Source organism: Carettochelys insculpta, chromosome 7 (genome assembly GCF_033958435.1).
Source record: "Carettochelys insculpta isolate YL-2023 chromosome 7, ASM3395843v1, whole genome shotgun sequence".
Taxonomy (NCBI): Eukaryota; Metazoa; Chordata; order Testudines; family Carettochelyidae; genus Carettochelys; species Carettochelys insculpta.
Genome location: NC_134143.1, coordinates 6364702 through 6379568, shown reverse-complemented (window position 1 = coordinate 6379568; position 14867 = coordinate 6364702). Strand labels below are relative to the sequence as shown.

Here is a 14867-nt window from a genome sequence, read left to right as displayed (position 1 = left end):
CATCTCCTCCCTGAGCAGTATCCCCTGTACCGGGGGCAGTGGAAGGGAGGCTGAGATGGCCCAGCTGCTGAGGGGCTCTGCCATGCTTCCTGGTGCAGAAAGGGGAGAGCAGGTCTTGTCCTGGGCAATACAGGTTTAATCCTCCTCTGGCAGGGGGGTGGTATAGGATCAATCAAGCTGTTGACCACATCTTACTTGTTGCTCTTACTGGGGGGGCACAGCTGGCAAGTGAAGAGACTGGGTCGTCTTCAGCTGTTTTAAGAGCGGTGTGCTAAGAAACCGTAAACCCTTTGTGGTTCTGAGCCCATTTGGGTATAGACAGGGCACCAGCGGTTCCTGTCCCCTCTGTTTCACCCCATCTGACCCATCACTCAAGAGCAACCCAGCTGGGAGCATGGCTAAACCCAGTCTGACTCCTGCCTCCTGCCTCCTGCTCTTGGCAGAATGTTTGACATTGTGCCTTCTAAGCCTGGGGCAGTGAGCCTTTGGAGAGACCTCTGCCGGGGCATCTTGCCTCTCCCTTCTGCTGCTGCCTCCTCAGCTCTTACATGTGAGGCATTTTGCCTGCTGATTTGGCAAGGTCCTGCTCCCATAGGCCCCTGCTGCCAAAGGCAGGAATGATGGGCCTTTCCCACTTGGCCTTCTCCAGGGCCCAGCCCCGAATTTGTCTCTGCCATTGCTTCCAAGAGCTTCTCCCTGATGATTGCACAAACCCCAGTGCAATGCCACAGACCGCAAGCTCTTCTGCCACGAGCCTTGCACCTGGAAATGCACTCCGATGCCACTCACGCAAGCTCTGCCCCCCACCTTGCTGGCTAGGCGGTAGCAAATGTGGGATGGTGGGGAAAAGCCAGGGATGGCCCCTAAATAAGTGATCCCGTTGGCCTCGGTACTGCCCCCAGCAGGGACTGCTCAGCCTGGAAACAGGATGTTAGGTGTAGAGAAGGGAGCCCCTGTAACACGGCACGCTGGTGTTAGAGAGCTTGGGGCTGGGCGAATGCCCCTGAGGCCCTGTCTGCAGCATGGAATTCGTAGGCATGTTATCTGTGCTGCCCTGTCCCACCACAGCCACTGGAGCAATTCTCCTCAACCCCCCTGTGCCATGGGATGTTTCTGCCTGTCCGCAGCTGAGGAGGCTGGAATGAAAACACTTCCATGCTGATGAATGGGGCTCAGCAGCTGGGACCATGTTTCAGGTTGCAGCTGCGCATAGCCCGTTCCTTTACAAACAGTTAAATGCTTGAAGTGTGCGTGTTGTGGGGTGGGGCACCTCTGGGCATGTGTGCGTAGAGCGATTGTGCCAGTCGGGGGAAGGTGGCTACATCTTTCTGCTGTCCAGTTTCAGCCAGGACTTTCTCTCTCCTTCCTCCTGGGCCAGCCAGAGCATGGGGAATCCGCTGGGAATCCCAGCGGAACTCGCGTTCCCTCAGGAGGAGTGAGTCTGTTAGATCTGTTCTTTCTCTCTATCCCCTGGAGGCGCAGCTCTTCTGAGGGCAGCAGCAACAGAGATGAGGCCTGGCCAGGTCCCACAGTGATTGGGAACTCCTGGGCTGAAGCAGCCTCCCTTGGAGCATCCCCCCAGATGCCCCGGCTTTGGCCCACCTCTCTGCATTCCTTCCTGCAGGTGCTCAGTCCGACAGCGAGCTCTCCTCATCCTACCACCTGAGTGATGTCAGCCTGGACCGCGGCTACACCTCCGACTCCGAGGTGTACGCTGAGCACAGCAAGCAAGGCAAGCTGCACCGCTCGGTGACTGACGTGGATGTGGTGAACAGCGGCTGGCTCGTGGTGAGTGACGCGAGGGCTGAAGGCTCGCTCCCCAGCTGCCAGAGTGGGACGACTGGTAGCACCGCAGGTGGACGTCTTCATCTGGAGTAGTCGGGGCGCAGCTGTCAGCGAGCGTGCTGCCTGGCCGGGCCCATCCCGCTCGGCCGGGCCCTGGAGGTGTGGGAGGGACAGGAGAACGTGGCGGTTGGCAGGGAGGCTGAGAAGGGGATAGAGGCAGAGGTGCCTGGGAGGAGACAAGTGTCCTGTCAGTGGCAACACCGCCTGTTAGGCGGGAGAGAGCGAGAGGGCCTGGGCTCAGGCCTGTTTGGTGTGCAGTGCTGATGGGGCTGCTTCTGCGCTGTGCTATGGCTCTGCATTGCAGGTGGGGAAGGACGACATTGACAGCCCCAAGCCCCTGGCTGGGCTGAGCAGGCAGGGCCCATCTCCTCTCGTCAACCAGTATAGCCTGACGATGGGTCTGGACCTGGGCCCGCACGACACCAAGTCTCTCATGAAGTGTGTGGAGTCCCTGTCCTTCATTGTGCGAGATGCTGCTCACGTCACACCGGAGAACTTCGAGCTCTGCGTCAAGACCATCCGCATCTTTGTGGAGGCGAGTTTGAATGGAGGTGAGGCGGGGCTGGGGCTCACCTAGGGCAAGGGACAGGCTGCCCACACCCCCAAGCAGGAGAGCCAGCTGACTGGGGGAGCTACTGGTGGGGGGGGGCAGGCTGTTAAAGCTCGACTGGCTGCAGCAGTGGAGCGACCCGCTGGGGGTCATTCCGACTGCGGGCTCTGGAGCAGTGAGCGAGCGCTGACCTCTTTCCGTAGCTCCTTCCTGCCTGCCTGCCCAGGGAGCCAGGGGACTGTGGTATGGAAAGGGAGGAGCACCGACAGCCGGAGAAACGGTGCCCAGCTGGGGCTCCTGCCCAGGGGCTTGGTCCAGAGCAGCTCCAAATGTCCACTGGGGTACTCAGCGCTGCACGAGGCTGGGCCCGGTGCTCTGCGGGGTGGTTAGCAGATAGACTGAGAAGGGCTGGCCGGGCCAGTCTGCGCTGGGCTCACGGCCTGTGGCACGGAGCACGTTTGTGGATGCATTACTGCGCCGGTGTCCCTAGGGTACAAGTCCCAGGAGAAGCGGATGAAGAGCCATAAGTATGACAGTAAATCCAACCGGTTCAAGAAGAAGCCAAAAGAGAGGCGCTCGCGGGCCTCGAGCCAGCACCAGAGCCACTCTCACAGCGACGAGGAGGAGGACGAGAGCGTCCCTGCCAGCTACCACACTGTGTCTTTACAGGTTAGTCAGGACGTAAGTATAGTAAGGCTTCCTCCTCCTTTCCTGTCTTGGTCCGCTGCCCAGCCGGGGTGGGAACTCCCCTGGGAGGGGCGGGGCTCCTCTGGCTCAGTGTTTGGGGGCAGGCGGTAGGGTTAGAGGGACAGTGGGAGGACTCTGTGCTAAGAGGGGACAGGCAGGCAGATGTGGGCTGGGGGTCTCTGTCCAGTGGAGGGGGGTGAAGGCTCTCTGGAGCTGTGGGAGTCACTGAGGAGGGTGGCTGGGAGGGGGCGATGTTGTGATGCAGCCAGAGGGATGATGGGGGAGGGAAGGGGGTGTGTGAGATGAGCGAGGCAGGGTTCGGGCACATCTGTGGAGGGACGTGTTTGAAGGGCAGGGAAGTCCCGTGTCTGGAAGCCGTACTCAGCCCAGAGCTCGGCCGTGGCCCCGGCAGCACTGTGCTGTGTGCCGTCCTGTGGGAAGTGTCCTCCTGTGGCCTGGGCTCCGTAGCAGCCATCCGGCCCTGAGCAGTAGCCTTGTTACAGGCCTGACGCTGTCTCTGGTCAGCCCACCTGCTCTGAAACCCCCTTCCCTCACTCTGTCCAGAGGGGCAGTTCCCACTGCTCCGTTCTGTCCCCGGTGAGCCACTCGCCCTTCCCTGGACCCAGGTCACCTCTGCCCGTCTGAGCCCGCCGTGGTGCCCCCCGGCTGTGGACTTGTGCGGGTGAAGCTGGGTGAGGCGTGGAGGCCTGTCGCCCCGCTTTGGGGAAGGCGGGCGCCGCGCTGCTTTGGGAGCTGGGGCCCTGCCCGTTGCCTAGCTGGATGCTTCTGATTGCAGCTGCTGGACCTCATGCACACACTCCACACTCGGGCTGCCACCATCTACAGCTCCTGGGCGGAGGAGCAGTGCCACCTGGAGGCGGCAGGGAAGAGAATTGAAGCAGACTCTCAAACGCTGTGGTCCAGCTGCTGGTGCCCATTGCTGCAGGGTAAAGAGCCCCCTCCCGAGACTGCTTTCAGGTGCCGATGGGGTGGGCGTTTCCAGTGCCAGACTGGGGCTTAGCGCACAGGGCAGAGCCCCGCGCTGGAGGACAAGGAGCTGCTCTTTTCGTCCTCTCCAGCTGGGAAAGGCCGAGCACGTTAACCCGTCGTACCCGCTGTACGATGAGGGATGTCCGAGCCCAGCCGGAGAAGAAGTCGCTGTGTTTGTTCCTGTTCCTTGCCTGCTGTGACACGGCTGTTGCTCCCAGCCCGTCCCGCCGGCTAGCGTCCTGTCTCACCTAGGCTGGGGGGGCTGCCAGCTGAGATGAGCTTGCTGGGCAGCACAGCAAAGGGCAGCAGGGACTCAGCGAGCAGCAGCACTGCTCCGCTGAGCCGTCAGGACTGAACGTCGTCCAGGGAGACGGGCCCTAGTGCTGGGGGCAGGGCTGTGAGCGGAGTCCGACCTGGCATCTCCGTCACTGGCTCACTGTGGGCCTGTGGCTTCACTGCTGTAGGCATCAGGTTCCTGCCCAGAACCTGGGTGCCGTCCATTCTCTCTCCAGGCCGTGACGGAGGCCAGCGCGTCCCTTTCCCTTCAGCGCTTCTCACCTGCGGCTCCAGATCGCACAGCAAAGATTTGCTCTGCATTGGAATGAGCTGTCACACTCCCCTGAGGGAGCCAACGGGGATGTGACACCTGCTGAGGCTTGATGCAGGAATACGATTGTGGCTCACCCTGGTGCCCTCCCGTCTGCAGGTATTGCCTGGCTGTGCTGTGATGCTCGGCGCCAGGTGCGGATGCAGGCGCTCACTTACCTGCAGCGGGCTCTCCTCGTGCATGACCTGCAGGCCCTGGATGCTCTGGAGTGGGAGTCCTGCTTCAATAAGGTGACCTCCTGGTGGGGCTGGTACTTGGGGACCACGGGGGTACTGCTTCTGGAGCTGGCTGGCTTCCTCTCAGTGTTAGCCAGACTGTACGGGGGCATCAAGGAGCCAGGCTGCCCCAGGGCTGAGGGTGTGGGCTTCCCATGCCCTGTGGCTACCATGAGTGCAGCTGTTCCACGCAGAAGGATTTGGCTTTCCCCGCTCTGTCCCCCTCTGTCGCCCCTTTACCAAGTCCTTCTGGTTCCCAGCGCTGCCTCTGCACATGCTGGCCTGGCCAGGAGCCCCTGGAGAGCCATGAACTGCTGCCTTTGCTGACGTAGTGATTCCTGACCCCCAGAATGGTGATGTCATTTGTCACTAGGTGCTGTTCCCTCTGCTGACCAAACTGCTGGAGAACGTCAGCCCCGCGGACGTCGGTGGGATGGAGGAGACCAGAATGAGAGCCTCCACGCTGCTCTCCAAGGCAAGGATGCTCCCCCGCACCCAAGAGCCTCTCGTTTCGCCAGCGCAGCTCCATGGGCAGCCAGCAGAGCAGCTGTCTGCTTGGGGTCTAGCTAAGGAGTCCTGCTGTGCTGCTGGAGAGTGGGGGAGGTTTGAAGGACTGATGGCCAGCATGTTCTATCCAGATCCCAACCTAGGCATTGGGCGTCTCCCCTGCAGCCCATTCTGTACTTACACTGCTGTGCAGGGCCTCTTTGGGCTGTATCCTGCTGCCAGACTGCAGCACGTCCTCCTTAGCACAGCTTTCAGAAACCTCCCTGCTGGCAGAGGGTGGAGACAGCCCACCCCGCTGTCACCACTCTCCTCCCCCGACTACAGCACTGCATTCCTGCCCCAGAGCGATCACAGGGCAGTGGGTGTCGAAGGTGCAGAAGAGAGGGTCAGAGCTGAGCAGTAGCATGTGCTGGAGGCCTGCAGAAGGGGAGATCAGGTCCTGCACAGAGCCTCCGGAGCCCTCATGGCCCTGTGCTGGGACCTCCTGTGTCCAGACACCTGCCTATCCCTCTGCTGAACCCACTAGGAAACAGGAGGGTTCTGGCACAGAGGGTTTGGCCCAGAGCTGAGGGTCGCAGCCCTGTGACATGATTCTGCCTCTTCACTCTTGTCCCTCACTGAGCTGCTGTTCGTTACACCAGGTGTTTCTGCAGCATCTCTCCCCACTGCTCTCCCTGACGACCTTCGCTGCTCTGTGGCTGACGATCCTGGACTTCATGGACAAGTACATGCATTCAGGCTCCAGCGACTTACTGGTATGGCACAGAGTGGGAGCTACCACACTTGCCCTGTTCTCTGGGCCTCCTGGTTCCTGCCCTTCCACGTGTTACCCCCAGCTCCCTCCCCTCCTTTGCTGAAACTCTCCTGGTCCCATCTCCCACGGTGGTCTCATGCTGGGCTCCCCTTGCTCCGTCCCCGAGTTGTACCTGCTGGGCTCTGAGCAGTGTCTCTCTGCAGCCAGAGGCCATCCCGGAATCTCTGAAGAACATGCTGCTTGTGATGGACACGGCTGGAATATTCCACAGCGCCGATTCCCGCACGGGCTACTCGGACCTCTGGGAGATCACCTGGGAGCGGATCGACTGCTTCCTGCCCCGGCTGCGCGACGAGCTCTTCAAACAGACCGTCATCCCGGGTACGCGGGGCTGGGGAATCGCTCCGGTAGGCCAGCCCTTTGCTGCCCAGTGCAGGGGCTGCGGGCTGGCAGGGGAGCCTGGCTCTAGTGCCAGGATGCTGGTGAGCCTGCAGCCTGGGGCAGAGGGGGTGGCGGGACTCTGGTGTGAGGCTGGGTGGGCTGGGGAGAGAGTATGGCTCTAGGGGGCAGTGCAGGCTCACAGCTTGTTTTGTGTATCTAGACCCTGTACCTAGCTTGCCAGCAGAGCCACACCCTCAGAAACCTGCCATGTCTGCTGTGCCTGCTTCTGCCCCCCACACAGTGCCCTCAGAGAAGCCCCCTGAGCTGGGGGCCTGTGGTAAGTCTCACAGGGGCTCAGGCACTCATTGCTCTGCTGGGCATGGGTGCAGTGCAGCCATTTGCAGCCTTAATAAGGCTGGGTCTGAACCCTCCTGAGCAGGCTCTAGGCCTTGGGGTGAGCTGCAGTTTTCAGCTGGAAAAGCAGAGACCTCCATCTGTCTTGTGTTACACTAACAGGGAGTGCTCAGCACCTGGCCTGACTTGTCTGTCTGGTCAGGCTGACTGGCAAGGGGAGAGGATAAGGCCCTGAGCTCCCCACTGGGTTGGGCAGCGGGAGGCCAGCCAGCAGGAGGCCCTGCGCTCCTCATGCCACGCTCTTGGCTTGAGGGAGGTGGGGAGAAGAGGCCGGCTGCGGGGAGGCCCTGTGCTCTCTGATGGGCTCAAGGGGGCCAGGGAGGAGAGGCCGGCTGGGAGGAATGGTGAATATAGAAGATTGTCCTCTTCGTTCCTTCCACAGACTCTGAGAAAGGTCCAGCTGTCAGAGGTGCCTCTGGCTCCCCTCTCTCTGCAGTGGCATCAGTGAAGATGAGCCCTGTCTCTGATGTACCTTCTCCTACGGCACAGTCCCCGCTGATCCTGCAGCCTCTTGCCTCCCCTCTGCAGGTTGGGGTGCCCCCTATGACTCTGCCAATCATTCTCAACCCAGCCCTGATTGAAGCCACCTCTCCAGTCCCCCTGCTGGCCACTCCACGACCCGCTGACCCCATGACAACCTCTGAAGTCAACTAGAGGAGGACAGCTTGCTGGGGGAGTTGTGCAGATGGCAGGCGCTGGCCGGCGCCTCCCTGGTAGTTGCCAGTTTGCTGTAGAGGACCGTAGCTTGGCAGAAGGGCAGCAGAGGGCTTGGCAGGACAGCTGCTGAAATCCCCTGGAGCATCTCTGCCTCTGCTCCCTTCTCATGGCTGCTGCTCAGGCGTCACTGGCTCCCTAGTGCCTCCTTTGCAATCTCAGGCCAGGCAACCGCCTGCTAGCAGCGGGAGAGGGAAGCTCCCTGTGGTGAGGGCGGAGAGGCCTGAGTTCCTGGGAACCCTCTGATCATTCAGTCCAGCTCCGTCCCCTGTTCTGCTGGGTTGGGCCCTAGCTCTGGGTGCAGGCTGTGGACAGCCCCAGGCAGCAGGTGTTTTGGCTGTGGTTCCTCTCCCTAGAAACACACCACCTCTCTGCGGGGCTCTGAGCTTGCCGGACATGGCCTGCAGGCTGTGCACCCTCCTGGCTCTGAACTGCAGCAGGGTGGCAGGGTGGCCCGGCCCAGTGGCCAGAGGGCGTGGGGGAGCACCAGCTCTGCCCCCTCCCTCTGCGGCCGAGTGTGACACCTGCTGAGGCTTTTCCAGGAGAATCCAGCCAGTGAGAGCTTTTCTGCAGACCAGAAGGAAGCCCAGAGCTGCAAGCAGAGCAGGCTAGGTCTCTCCCCCAGCCTCTTGTGGGGAGCAGCTCCTTTTGCCTAGACACTACGCCAGCCCCTCCTTATTCCCACTGAAGGTGCCATCAGTCTGCATGCTCCTTAGCTTGAGAGCGGAGCTGGCTGTTGCTTGCCAAGGCCCTCTGTGGGGCTTGCGTGAGGACAGGACACCCGCCACTCTCTAGCCGGGGAAGTCAGGAGCTCAGCTTCCCCACTTCCCTGCCTCCAGAGCTCCAGCACCTCAGCAAAACCCTGGCAGCGCTGCACTTTGCTTCTCCCCTGCGCTGCGGATGCTGGTCCCTTCTCTGCCACCCCCTGCCGAGCAGAGCCTGCCAGCTGGAATGTACCAGATCTCAGTTCTTCCTCTTGGCTCCACTAGTTCTATTCGGTCTCCGGGCTGACTGCAGAAGTCCCGTTGGTAATGGGGAGTGACTCAGAGCCCCTGTGTTCTGCACTCAGAGGAAACCCAGAGCCGCAGGGGCTTGACAATGGACACAAGGGATATGTGGCTGGGAATCCAATGGACTTTTTACAGTGTAATAAATGCCCTGTAAATGAACACTCCGGCTTGGTGGCTCCTTCCTTTGCTCTCAAATCAGTGGCCTCGATACCTGGGCTTTGGGAGGATGCCGTGCACTGCCAGGCATGCCAGGCCAGCATGTTGCAGGCTTTCCCTGTGCAGTGTGCCTCCCAAGGGGGAAGGGGCCTTTCCAGGGGTACCGCCCAGTTGGCTTGCAGCAGAGAAGCCAAGAGTTATGAAGTAACGGCTCTGGACCTGAGCAGCCTGGGGCTGTCAGGTGAATCAGATATGGAAATGCACCTCTTGGACACTGGCCAGTGGGCGGCTGTTTGTAGCCCATGCTGAGGTCATGAACCAGTGTACTATGATGCTAGCCCTGCAGTGTCTCTGCACAAAGCCTGGCTGCTCTGACTGCAGCCTCTATTTCCCCAGAAGACAGCCCAGCACTTGGCATGGAGAGGGCCTGGCTTTGTGTCTCAGCTTCCTGCAGGGTCGTGCAGCTCCCAGGTCAGCAGCAGAAGGTACCTTTCCCTTAGTGTCTTCCCCGTGGAGTCTTCTCCCAAGACAAAGTGCTACGGTGTGCTGAGAGCGGCACGGGACACAGCCTGGCCACGGCCCCAAGGCCCTTAGAACCTAAGAATGGACGTAAGTCAGGTAACCACACGTACCGAAGCAAGCGCCTAAATTGTTATGCTGGCTTGGCTTTCATTGGAAGGCAAAAGCCTAAATGGCAGTCAAGGGAGAAATGATACCAGGATGGGAGCCTGGTGCCCTGGGGTTGGAAGGGCCCGTGTCCAAATCCTCCAGCTGCCACCTTTACAGTAGGCCTGAAAATCGGAGGCTGGCCTCAACGACTTCCTGAGGTTCCTTCCAGCCCTAGGGTGCTATGATTCATCTTTTCCTCCTTCCAAAACCCTGGCCATGCCTTACTCACTGTCACTACTGCCACCTCCTCCTCTCTCTACCAGCCACAAGCCCTTCCTTTCCTGTCACTGCCTTCTGTGCATCTCTCCACCGGTTCCCCAACACCCTCTACGCCAATTTCCAGCCTCTGGTCTCTTGCCTGCACCTCTGTTCTCACGTCAGTTTCCCCAAACTCTTCCTCATACCCTTCTTGCCAATGTCCATTGCTTGATGGTTTGCATGTTTGCAATCTTGAGTGTCTTGTTTTCACTCTTCCTGCCCAGTGGCCCTGTGTCCCATGATGTGGGCTGGGTAAATTTTCCTAGCTGCTTCATAACTGTTTTGAGTGGGCGCTGCACATTAAACAGCGTAACACGCTGCCCCGAGGATGTTTGTGGCTTTAGACATTCAGGGCACAGGACAGGCAATCACAGAAGTGAGACACGTGGAAATGCTGAGCAGCTTTTTTCATAGAACAATTGCGTGAAACAGAACTGCAAGAGGCTCTGTCAACTGAGAGCTTCCTTCGCTTGCCACGTTTCACCACCCACACTCCCCGTATGAAAACCTCGTGTGGAAAGATAATCATTCACTGCAACTGGCTCTTTGTGGTCTCACCTCCGCCAAGGTTAAGGATCTATGGAAAAGTAGCGAGTGACTTCATTGCATCAAATTGCCCGGCTTAGAGCTAACTGTAAAAATGAATATATATGGCACATGTGAGAGACTGAGGCTGTCCGGGGCAAGTGATTGAGTTAAAGTTTGTTGAATGAAGTGTGATAAGGTTGGGTTCCATTGTATGGTGGTGTGGAGGAGGGGCGGGTTGCTAATGTAATTCCTGGGTTATCAGTCCTCTGAAGCTAGAGTGGTTTGCCCATACTAGTTCAGACTGCATTCTCCAGGGCCCAACAGACAAAAGAATGGATGTGTTGGTAATCTGTTAGATCAGGCAGATGGCTGAGGCTGTTCAAAATCAGACAGAACCCCTGGTCTGTGGAGAGCCCTCATCACTATAGTCCTTAGTGATGGGGCCTAGACCTCTAATACTGAGTGCTTAGAATCATAGAATCCTAGGGCTGGAAGGGACCTTAGGAGGTCATCTAGTCCAGCCTCCTGCCTCAAGCAGGATCAACCTTAACTAAATCATACCAGCCAGGACCATGTCAAGCCGGGACTTCAAAACCTCTAGGGATGGCGATTCTACCACCTCTGCTTCACCACCCTCCTGGTGAAACAGTTTTTCCTAATATCCAACATAGATCTCCCCTTCTGTAACTTCAGACCATTGCTCCTTGTTCTGCCATCCTCTTTAGAGCCCCGCTTCAGGAAATTGATGGCTGCTATCAAATTGCCCCCCACTCTTCTCTTCCGCAAACTAAACAAGCCTATGTCCTTCAGCCTCTCCTCATAGGTCTTGTGCTCCAGCCCCCTAATCATTTTTGTTGCCTCTGCTGAACCCGTTCCAGTGCGTCCACATCCTTTCTATACTGGTGGGCTCAGAAAAGGACGCAATACTCCAGATGTGACCTCATCGGTGCTGAGTGGAGGAGAATAATAACTTCCCTAGATCTCTTGGAAATGCTTCTAATGCACCCCAATATGCCATTAGCCTTCTTGGGTACAAGGGCACACTGGTGACTCATATCCAGCCTCTCATCCACCACACTCCCCAGGTCCTTTTCTATTGCACTGCTACTTAGGCAGTCGGTCCCCAGCCTGTAACAATGCTTGGGATTCTTCCGTCCCAAGTGCAGGACTCTGCACCTGTCCTTGCTGAACCTCATCAAATTTCTTTTGGCCCAATTCTCCAATTTGTCTAGGTCACTCTGGACCCTGTCCCCACCCTCCAATGTCCCCCTGTCCCCCTAGCTTAGTGTCATCTGCAGATTTGGTGAGGGTGCAATCCATCCCCTCATCCAGGTCATTAATACCAATGTTGAACAATACTGGCCATAGAACTGATCCCTGGCTCGCTCCACTTGAAACCAACTGCCAACCAGCCATTGATCACTACCTGTTGAGCCTGCTCATCTAGCCAGCTTTCTATCCATTTTACAGTCCCTGTATCCAATCCATACTTACTTAACTTATGGGCAAAAGTGTTGTGGGAGACCGTATCAAAAGCTTTGCTGAAGTCAAGGTATATCACATCCATTGACTTCCCCGTGTCCGCGGAGCCAGTTACCTCCTCATTGAAGCTAATCAGATGGGTCAGGCAGGACTTGCTCTTGGTTGTTCTAAGCTGAAGCTTTGATGAAGTTGAAACCACATGGAAACTGGGACTGCTACTGCCAGAGTCCAGGTTAGGGTTGGGAGGATCTCTGGTTCTTAATGTGTGTAGGTTCATTATTTTTGTTTCCTCTGAAGTACTTCTACCCTACGAGTGATACGGTTTGCACTGAAGCTGCGTGGTGACTAGAACTATGGATGGGCACTTGTGACTGCTGGGGCAGCAGGGCAGAGACCCATCAGCCTGGAGATGCTCCAGTCAGAAGGGAGAGGGATGCATCTCCATGCAAGAGAAGGGACAACCGGGGGGGCTGGGAGCCTGGCATGGGCACCCTGGAGAGGAAATACAGGGACAGCTACCTTGAACTGTGGCAGCTTAGTCTGTTGTCACCTACAGTCACACTATCTCGTGCCATTGAGGAGAGGGTGAGTACAACAGGAGCAAACTACTGTCAGACTGTATGTTCTGCTGGGCATTGGCTTGATTCACGGTTGTTAAAACAGTCACTAAGTCATATTTTTATTTTCTTTTAACCTGCTGTTCCATGTAACAACTAAGATGCCTGTAACAGAAGCCTTATGAAAAGCTGTTTGTGCTATGTGAAGATTGACAGCAAATCCTGTAGGGTTACTGCTTCACCTGTCTGCTGGGGCCTTTCGAAGTGCAACAGGAGCAATGAACCTCTCTCAAAAAGACTGGCTGGTACACCATGCTAATGGCCTACGAACTCGGGCAGTTGGAGAACCTGAACCTGGCTGGTTGGTTGCTGAACTTGTTCAATCCATCAGGAGCAGGCAAGTTAATACAAGAATACCAGCCCACAAGTTGGGCCAAATTTTCAAATGCCTCTCTTGGCCTATTGGCCCTGAGCTCTTTCAGACCACCTGGGCATGCAAATGAAAGCGTTTAGCCTTTTTGAGCCCCGTGCAGCCTCGTTCGGTTTACACGGTTCTTCCCATTGTTTGTAAACAAGGCCGTTCCCAACAAAGGATGCTGCGTCCATCAGCAGCTGCGTCATAGCCATGGAGCCCTAACATAGTGGGGGGCATTGTTCTCGTCAGAGGTCATGACAATACCCTGTTTGTCTGTGCAGCGCTGCCTGCTGCCAGCAGAGGGGGTTTCACCGCGCTGGCCCTTTGTTGGAGCCAAACTGCAGCAGGAGTCTTAGCTCAGGGCTTGCATGGTAGGGGAGAGACCAAACCGCTGAAGCAATATCTTCGATACTGGACCAGCTCCTGAAGGTGAGAGATGTTTCCTCTCTCCTATTTTGGGGCTGATCCAGCTGCCCCTCTGCTGGCTAGTCAGTGAAAGATGTGTTATGAGCACAGCGCTCACAGCTGCTTGTGGTTAGCAGGCGACTGCAGCTATGTTTAGAAATCTTGGGAACAGAGCTCTGATAGCTGTGGTTGAACTTGCTGTCTCGGCCTGTGTTTACAGTCAATTAAGGGAGACCCCTAGAGACTACACCTCCCAGCATGCAATCCTGCTTCAAGCGGCTTCCCTCCTAAAGGTGTACCAGGGGATGGGGGCTTGAGGCATCTGAGTGCTGCTATTAATTGGGCTTTGACATATCACTGGATGGCCACAGACCACTCATAGCTCCACAGCAAAGCCAGCCTGGGCCTGCTGCAGTGGGTGGCTTCTTCATAGGCCTAGCAGCTGCCCCGGGGAGGGAGTTTATTAGCCCCTCGCTGCCAACTACCAAAGCTGCAGGGGTGACCTGGCCGTGCTGGCCCAGCATAGCAGAGAACCAGCCTGAGAGTCAGGGACGCTCTCTCCGCAGGGTTTGTGCTAGGTGGCCAGCTGGGTCACAGCTAGTTCCGGCCCCCACTTCCACCGCAGCCAGGACTGGCTCAGCTCGGACTGGTCAGCTCCCCCCTGGGGAGAAGGGGGCATTCCCCGGGCCAGGAGCGGAGCTGCTGCCGGCGCAGGGCTGTTGTGTTGACGGGGGAAGGGCTCCCGGGGCAGGCGTGCAGCAGGGTCTCCTGAGCAGCTCTCTGGACCTTGGCCCCGGCAGGGAGCGGTTCCTCCAGCTCCAAGGTGAAGGGGCCCTGGTTGGCGAGGCAGGGCCCGCTGAACCGGAGCGCTGCGGGACCCGACGGGAGGGGAGAGGTGCTGCACCTCCCCGGGGGCGGGACGAGTCCCCAGCGGGCCGGCAGCGCACCCTGCAGGCTGGAGCCGAGCTGCCCGCCCGGCCGCCCCTAACCCGCCCTTCCAGCCGCGGCACGGAGCTGCTCTGAGCTCCGCCCTTGGGAAGCAGCGGGTTACGTGACCCTTCAGGCCCGCGCGCTGCTGCGGCGGCAGCTGCTCCGTGCTGGAGGGGGCCGGGGCCAGGGCCAGCGTCAGCCCGAGTGGGGTCGAGTCCACTGCTGGCCCGAGGCCGTTGCCACGTGTGGGGCGGGGGGCGGCTGGTTCTGTGCTCAGGGCAGGCTCCTGGCAGCGGGCCCAAGGCCTGGGGCTCTGCGCTCCCGCCCCGCGCTTCCCGGGGGAGCCGCCGCCGCCTCCCCCCGCAGGCGCCTGGTGCACAGGGCGGCAGCGAGGGGCCGGGCCGGGCCGGGCCAGGTGCATATACGTCCCCCGCCCCGCCTCCTCCAGCCGAGCCAGGGCCCGAGCCGAGTGGAGAGTGGAGGGAGCGAGCCCGGGCCGGGCTGCCTACCCGTGCCCGGCCAGAGCCAGAGCCAGAGCAGCCGCTGGCCCCGGGCAGGTCCCGCCGGGCCCTGGGCGCCTCCCGGCCTGTGCCGCGGCGCTGCCACACGTGCGGCCGGGCCGGGGGCGGGGCCGTCCCGTCCCGTCCCGTCCCGTGCGGCTCCGCCCGGCCGCCCAGAGCTCCCTGCTCCGGGCTGGAGAGCGGCTGGGGCGGATCGCGCAGCCCATGGGGAGGCTGGTCCTGGGCGAGCCCGCCACCAGCAGCGCCCGGGGAGCCCCGCCTGGAGCCCGGCC

General features: G+C 59.1%; 1 protein-coding gene across 12 annotated transcripts in view; it reads left to right on the top strand.

Annotated features, from left to right (window-relative positions):
* Positions 1-8827, top strand: part of GBF1 (golgi brefeldin A resistant guanine nucleotide exchange factor 1) — a 150291-nt gene extending 141464 nt beyond the window's left edge. For 8 of the 12 annotated variants that reach the window (XM_074999826.1, XM_074999825.1, XM_074999824.1 and 5 more), the window contains 10 exons: positions 1625-1788; positions 2150-2396; positions 2886-3076; positions 3879-4029; positions 4779-4909; positions 5268-5369; positions 6043-6156; positions 6359-6536; positions 6757-6873; positions 7333-8827. In XM_074999826.1, the coding sequence (XP_074855927.1) occupies positions 1625-1788; positions 2150-2396; positions 2886-3076; positions 3879-4029; positions 4779-4909; positions 5268-5369; positions 6043-6156; positions 6359-6536; positions 6757-6873; positions 7333-7604 (1667 nt within the window). In that variant the 3' untranslated portion in view covers positions 7605-8827. The remainder of the gene's footprint in view (positions 1-1624; positions 1789-2149; positions 2397-2885; positions 3077-3878; positions 4030-4778; positions 4910-5267; positions 5370-6042; positions 6157-6358; positions 6537-6756; positions 6874-7332) is intronic. The other 4 variants (XM_074999830.1, XM_074999829.1, XM_074999828.1 and 1 more) reach the window with 1 other exon arrangement.
* The last annotated feature ends 6040 nt before the right edge of the window (positions 8828-14867 follow it).